The sequence below is a fragment of the Sinocyclocheilus rhinocerous genome, unplaced genomic scaffold (assembly GCF_001515625.1).
Source record: "Sinocyclocheilus rhinocerous isolate Xijiao unplaced genomic scaffold, SAMN03320098_v1.1 scaffold299, whole genome shotgun sequence".
In the NCBI taxonomy this organism is placed as follows: domain Eukaryota; kingdom Metazoa; phylum Chordata; class Actinopteri; order Cypriniformes; family Cyprinidae; genus Sinocyclocheilus; species Sinocyclocheilus rhinocerous.
The window spans coordinates 2069646-2077047 of record NW_015652998.1 but is presented as its reverse complement, the minus strand read 5'-3'; the positions used below and the strand labels follow the sequence as shown (position 1 = coordinate 2077047).

General features: G+C 39.9%; 1 protein-coding gene across 1 annotated transcript in view; it reads left to right on the top strand.

The window, feature by feature from the left end:
• The window catches only part of slc8a4a (solute carrier family 8 member 4a), an 85377-nt gene that overhangs the window by 25551 nt on the left and 52424 nt on the right, over positions 1-7402 (top strand). Inside the window, exons 2-3 of the mRNA XM_016521503.1 lie at positions 1419-2802; positions 3626-4140. Coding sequence (XP_016376989.1) covers positions 1477-2802; positions 3626-4140 — 1841 coding nt within the window. The 5' untranslated portion in view covers positions 1419-1476. The remainder of the gene's footprint in view (positions 1-1418; positions 2803-3625; positions 4141-7402) is intronic.

Sequence of the window (7402 nt, the reverse complement as noted above, 5' to 3'; positions counted from 1 at the left end):
TGTATGACATTATATTCTGCAGTTCTTCCCTGTTGTACCGAATATCTATACTTTTCAAATTATCATATCGAAGTTAGAAATTCAAATATTCAAATATATATTTTTCAAATATTGTGACAAAATAAATTTTGTAGGGTGCCACAAGTTTGTTAAAATTTCCAAAGGGTGCCGCGACTAAAAAAAGTGTTGGGAAACACTGGTCTACTCTACCAAGATCAGGAAACAGTCCTCCAAAAATTGCGCTGCACACATCGGAATATTTGGGTTGAACTGTTCTGGAACAGTGTTGTAAATACAACTTAACCACTGATCTCTAGTCGTGATTTTGGAAGGCCAAACAAAGTATTTTCGCTTTGGCAACGAAACACACAGCGTCTTCACAACATGGCGGCAGCAACAAGTAACACTCTAAAGAGAAAGGAAAACTTGAAATCGTATCATATGACCCCTTTAAAAAACAACAACAACAAAAGATCCTTATATCACTGTGGATTATTTGATATAACATGTCAACAACTTTTATTTGATTTTCTTCCTGAAAACAGATCTCAGTGAACCGTACCGAGCCGTACCGTGCCGTACCATGCAGTGGAAAAGCGCCATAAGACTAAGAGGCTTAACTCAAAAGTGAATACAATATAAAATGGATGAGGTCTTATTTCTATATTATATGAGGTATTGTTGCATTTTTATGTTTTGGTTCCTTGTAATCGTCAGATGTGTACAGTTTGTCAGGCATGATCATATTGTTATAGGGTTGACTAGCTTGTGCTCTCTGAGACGCAACCCTTCTAAGAGTTCACCATGATGCAAGCTGTCTTGTGCTGTCAGGAAGTCTGTTTGCAACCAACAGCAACCCCATTCTCCCTGAATGAATCTGTTTCAGGTGATGTTTGAAGCAATGAAGTAGAGGTCTGTGTGGAATTTTTCAGATTTTTCTATCCTATTCCCATTAAAAATATGTTATATTTCTTACTAGCTCCTGCCCGCAAATTTTACACTTTGTCCCGCTCCCGCCTGCAAAATCCCGCAGGTTGAGATCAATGCAAAATTTTCTGTCCTGTTTCAGTATGATTCTGTCTCACCCTGGTGTCATAGGCTTTTTTTCTGATTCCCACACACACAATGCTTGTGCCATAAAATAAAATAAATTTAAGTAACTTTAATTTAGATATTTATATTTTGTTTGAGTCCCACCAGTCATTTCTTTCTCCCATTTCCAGCACACAAAGCATTATCTTCCCACTCTCACTCAGCAATTCAAAACTTCACTCAGTTGCGTCAGGTCCTGCTGGAATACAGACCTCTACTTTGAAGCTGTTCTTAATGTGAATGTTACATTTAGATACACTTAACAGGTCTTTTCTGAATTGTCATTCTCACCAATGTGAATATTCTGTTGCTTTTGTGTGTTACAGAGGTTTATTGATCGTCATCTCTGCGACTGGTAGACACAGTTACCGCTACGCTGCCACCATGCTTCATTTGCGCCTTCCGTCGACCCCTTTCTACTTCACTCCTTGCCTTTCCTCTCTCCTCCTCCTGATCTTCCTCTTGGGCCTCGCCCATCTGTCTCAGGCCGGTGGCGATGTGTCCCACAGCAGCCCGGGGAACTGTTCAGGAGAGGACAGCTGCTCTGATGGTGTCGTCCTGCCGGTATGGAACCCCCAGAACCCCTCTGTGGGCGACAAGGTGGCACGTGCCATCGTCTACTTTGTGGCCCTCGTCTACATGTTCTTGGGCATGTCCATCATCGCCGACCGGTTCATGTCATCCATCGAGGTGATTACGTCTCAAGAGAAGGAGATAACGATCAAGAAACCCAACGGTGAGACCACCACTGCTACCGTACGCATCTGGAATGAGACCGTGTCCAACTTGACCCTCATGGCTTTGGGATCGTCGGCCCCTGAGATCCTGTTATCCGTGATTGAGGTATGCGGGCACAAGTTTGAGGCTGGTCACCTGGGCCCGAGCACAATTGTGGGTAGTGCTGCATTCAACATGTTCATCATCATCGCCATCTGTGTTTACGTGGTCCCAGATGGTGAGATACGCAAAATCAAGCACTTGAGGGTCTTCTTTGTGACGGCAGCCTGGAGCATATTCGCCTACATTTGGCTCTACTTGATCCTCTCTGTCTTCTCTCCCGGCGTGGTGGAAGTCTGGGAGGCCGTGCTTACTTTCCTCTTCTTTCCACTCTGTGTGGTTCAAGCCTGGATCGCTGACCGTCGCTTGCTCTTTTACAAATACGTCCACAAGCGCTACCGTGCTGACAAGAACCGTGGCATCATCATTGAGACGGAGGGTGACGGCATGTTCACCAAGATGGATATGGAGATGGACGGCCAAGGTGCCAATTCCCACCACAAGGAGGCACTTGATGGGATGCTGGCCGGTGTGGAGGAAGGAGGTGGTGGAGGAGGTGGAGGGGAAGAAGAGGAGGCCAGGAGGGACATGGCTCGTACTCTGAAGGAGCTCAAGCAAAGACACCCGGAGAAGGACATGGAGCAGCTGATCGAGATGGCAAACTATCAAGTGCTTGTGCAACAGCAGAAGAGTCGAGCTTTTTATCGCATCCAGGCCACCCGCATGATGATCGGAGCAGGGAACATCCTGAAGAAGCATGCTGCAGACCAAGCCAGGAAGGTGGTTAGCTGCCATGAGTCTAATGCCCAGGAAGAAGACCCTCACACCATCTACCTGGAGTTTGAGCCTTCCCATTACCAATGCTTTGAGAACTGTGGCTCCTTAAAACTCTCCGTGACCCGACATGGTGGAGACAGTGGCTGCACTGTCAAGGTAATGATTCTGCTGTCTTTACCCAACAGTACTGTGATTACATTGCTGTGATTGTACTTTAATTATATGGATGTGATATAATTTTGAGGCCAGAAACCTACATGATTCCCAGAGAGGATGTACTCTCAGAGCTATTTTAAATAATTACAGCACTTAGGAGATGAGCAGTTAAATGACACTGTTTTAACAGATTTCAGATTAGCACATTTTATTATTTAAACCTTTCAATTGTGAAGTTTACCACGGGAAATTTGATTCAGTTATTTTAAGTGGTGTTGATAAGACGATGAAATATACTATATTATCATTAATATTAATATTATTATTACCACATAATAATTATTTTAAAAAATATATATAATTTTGTTATTATTTGGTTATATGATTCATAATAATACCAAATAATAATTATTAGAAGTTAATAAAATAAAAAAATATCTGTTGTTATTATTATGTGATATGATCAGTCAAAATAAGTTATTATTATTTTTATTATTATTCAGTATAATAATAATAATAATAATAATAATAATAACAACAATACAGCATAACAATTATAATAAGTTTATAAAATATAAATGTCTGTTATTATTATATAATACGATTAATATTTGATTTTATTATTGTTATTAATTATTATTTGTTATTATTAATTGTTGTTCTTGGAATCTTTAAATTATCACACATCCTATGCAAAAAGTTACATTAAAACAGAATAAGAATTTTTTTCCCATTCACTCACTGTTCCTCTTGAACATAAAAAGATAGCATTGCTTCCTCAGCACTTCAGCTGTATGACAGTAGAAACTGTTCCTGTGTCTAGGTTGACTATCGCACAGAGGATGGCACTGCTAACGCAGGATCAGACTATGAATTCGCCGAGGGCACTCTGGTCTTTAAACCAGGTGAGACGGTGAAGGAGCTGACAGTTGGCGTGATTGACGATGACATATTTGAGGAAGATGAGCATTTCTATGTAAATCTCAGCAACCCTCGTGTTGTCCACCGTGCCGAGGTCTCCGTCCTCGACCCTAATGCGGTGTCTCCAGGCAACAGCATTATGGCGTCCAGCCACGTTGCTCCAAAAGCTGCCCTGGGTAACGCACACACTGCCACGGTGACCATTTACGATGACGACCACGCGGGGATCTTCACGTTCGAGAGCAATTCCACACGAGTGAGTGAAAGCGTGGGCATCATGCAGGTGAAGGTCCACAGAACATCTGGAGCGAGGGGGAAGGTGGCAGTACCGTACCACACTACCGAAGGAACCTCCAAAGCTGGAGAAGACTATGAAGAGGTGGCTGGCAAACTGGAGTTCCTCAATGATGAGACCATGTAAGTTTAAATATTCTTACTTGAATATGTTTTACTACTAATTTATCAAGTGTGCATGGGCGGATTTCAAGGAGACAAAATGCTCTTTGTCACTGCCAACACTGATTGAGACTTGCACTGATGTTTGCAGAGAGCATATGTTTTTGTGTTTGAATAGGCAAGACTGAGTCAAGTCATTCTTGTCATTAAAAGTTTAGCTCAAAGCTGCATCCCAATTTACATACTTCTACTCTGCACTAAAAGTGCATACTTGACTAGAGATAGAAAAGTGCATAGTTGTAAGTATTTATGAGGCAGTATGTAAGATCTGGGACAAACTACTAAATCTTAAAATTGTGTTTTGACGTACAGTAGTGAAATATAGGTGACAAGTCAGACAAGAGAGTTTTAAAATGACTTGAAATGACATGATGTTAATGAGTAGGGTTTTATCAATCACTTTTGTTAAATTAAAGGATTCACAAAGAATCTATCGTTTAATGACTTGAAAAACTTTTTTTTTTAATTATTATTTTAATATTTTTATTTTAATTATTATTTAATTATTATTAAAATCTTTGGGGGCTGTGTCTCATCATTTCAAGTCCATTACAGTGTCAGTGACAAATGCAAATTGGTATGCGGCCCATATCGCAGATTTCTATTTGTAGTCTGCATGTACATGAAAGTTTCCACCACAGATTGGTAGTTAAAATAAGACAATGTGCCCTGATGACCTGGTATGATCAGAGTATGCTTGGATTACGGGCTCCAATGCTAAAAAAAGAAACATTGATAGATAAGAGCTAGCAGAAGGAAATCTATAAGTCACACATAAAAAGGAATAAACAAGGGATAACATTGAAGAGATGTGTAAAGTCTGGAAGAAAGCCAGAGAGGGGGAGATGGAGAATGATAAAGCTGCTGAGTTTTCTCTCAATCCTGAAAATCGATACTGACCTGCACATCAAGCACACTACGCTGCTGCAGAACTGAGGTGAGCAGGTCAACTGTAGAAAAGAACATGCTGGCAACAGAGAGAGGGAGGCAGTTGTTGTTGTAAACTGATTGTCAGGTTGTAGGTAAACAACTGAAATAGGCGTTGGGGTGAACGTAGCATTGCAAGTCATGGATGAACTGCATTGACATTGAGAGAAAAGCTCATGCATTCCAAGATGGAGAAGTTCTAATCATAAGCGGCATACCCATTCAAACTGACTTTCGTTTCCCGATAACGTTGTCTCTTACTGCGCTATGAAGACCCTAAATGTATACTTAAACTAAAGGTATACCTTTTCTAGGATTATTCCGCGAACTATACCTTAGGACAGGGGTGGCCAAACTCGGTCCTGGAGGGCCGGTGTCCTGCAGAGTTTAGCTCCAACCCCAATTAGACACATCTGAACAAGCTAATTAAGCTCTTACTAGGCATGCTAGAAACTTCCCGGCAGGTGTGTTGAGGAAAGTTGGAGCAAAACTCTGCAGGACACTGGCCCTCCAGGACCTGAGTCTGGACACCCCTGCCTTAGGAGGTTGCTTCTTACGTGCAACGTTATCAAGTGCTGTCTGTGGCAGTGGTGCTAAATAGATTGATGTCGATGGTTTGAAAATCGATTATTCAATCTATGCAGGGGCTGCTTCACAGCGTTATGTGAGAAAGCGGTGTTCTTTATAAAAGAAACACTTCAGAAATAGTTGAAATTGCATTTATCAGGACTCATGGGATCTTAAAAAATAATCCAAATTGCAAACTAAATCCAGCCCTGGATATTTTATATAATTTCGAAACACGAAACCTCATGCCCAAAAGTATCATGCCTCAATCCACTTCACTCAGGGCCGGATTTATGCATATAGGCATTCTAGGCATGATTTTGTTTTCGAATTTGTCATTGTGTTTTCTGACTTGTTATAATGTTTTCTGAATTGTTGATGTGCTTTCTGAATTGTTATTTTGTTTTTTAGATTTGCATTTGTAATTTGTTATTTTGTTTTCAGAATTGTGATTTGCTTCGCACTTCTGGTCCACCGTACATGTGCCTATGCTCGCACATCCCGGGGGGCCCAATTACAATGAGGAGAAATAATTATTTATTCTATGGACTACCTACAACATCAAAAGAACCAAAATTTGAAAAGACATTAACCAAGCAAATACATATTACAAACAATACGACAAAAACAACAAACTATTTCCATGTTTTCCACACCAAATTATGTTTTATTATCTACAAAAAACTTTCTTTCTTCCACACTTTCTCATAAAAAAGCACACATATACAGTACAGACTCACAGTCCAGTAGCTGTACAATAAAATTATGTTTTGTAATCAGCAATGGGATTCTGCGATAGAGAACACTGTAATGATTTCCATGGATTATAATTTTTGTTTGCTTATATTATAGTATTTATAGTTTTTGTTTTATAGTTATTTATAGTTTTTGTTTGTTTTTGGGTGGTAATAATATATGTTAATTATTACCTATATTTTTTTTGCCTATGTCACAATAAGAGTTAAATCTGGCCCTGACAACACTAACTGGCAGTATGCCTTCACTGGCCTTTGAAAGGGTCATTTATATTAGCATTATAAATTTGCCATAGTGTCTTCATTTACTTCACAACCACGGTTGATTGCCCAGCAGCCGCACCACATTATTGGTGTAAATCACTAATTTCTGTTAATGGTTGACCTACTCAATAAAAGCGCCACACTGGAAACATATAATCAACAGCAACTATGGCGGAGAAAAAAAAAGAGGAGAGCCACCAGCAGCACCAACAAAATATAAAAGCTGCTGAAATTGCTGCCGTGAAAGGCAAATTTTTTTTTTTAGAATTGCAGCTTCTGACATGGTAGCCAGGGGACTAAAGTTTTCACACATTAAATAGTGCACATACACTAAATGGCTCTGCGGATGGTACCATCTTTGATTTAGCACATCTATTCGCTGTATCGCTGCCATAGTTTGACCAAACTCCCTACCACAATCATTCCCTTTAAATAGACTCCTAAGCCTTTACTGCCTAATTTTTTTGCCAGCTGGTGTACATTTAGGTATACTTAACTAAGAACCTTTCGGGAAACGCATATTAAAGGGGTCATATGACATTGGTAAAAAAGAACATTATTTTGTGTATTTGGTGTAATGAAATGTGTTTATGCGGTTTAAGGTTAAAAAAACACATTATTGTTTCTCCTCTAAGCTTTCTGAAACAATTTTTTTTCTGATTTTTACAAAGCTCATTGTTCTGAAAAGCGAGGTGTGCTCTGATTGACCA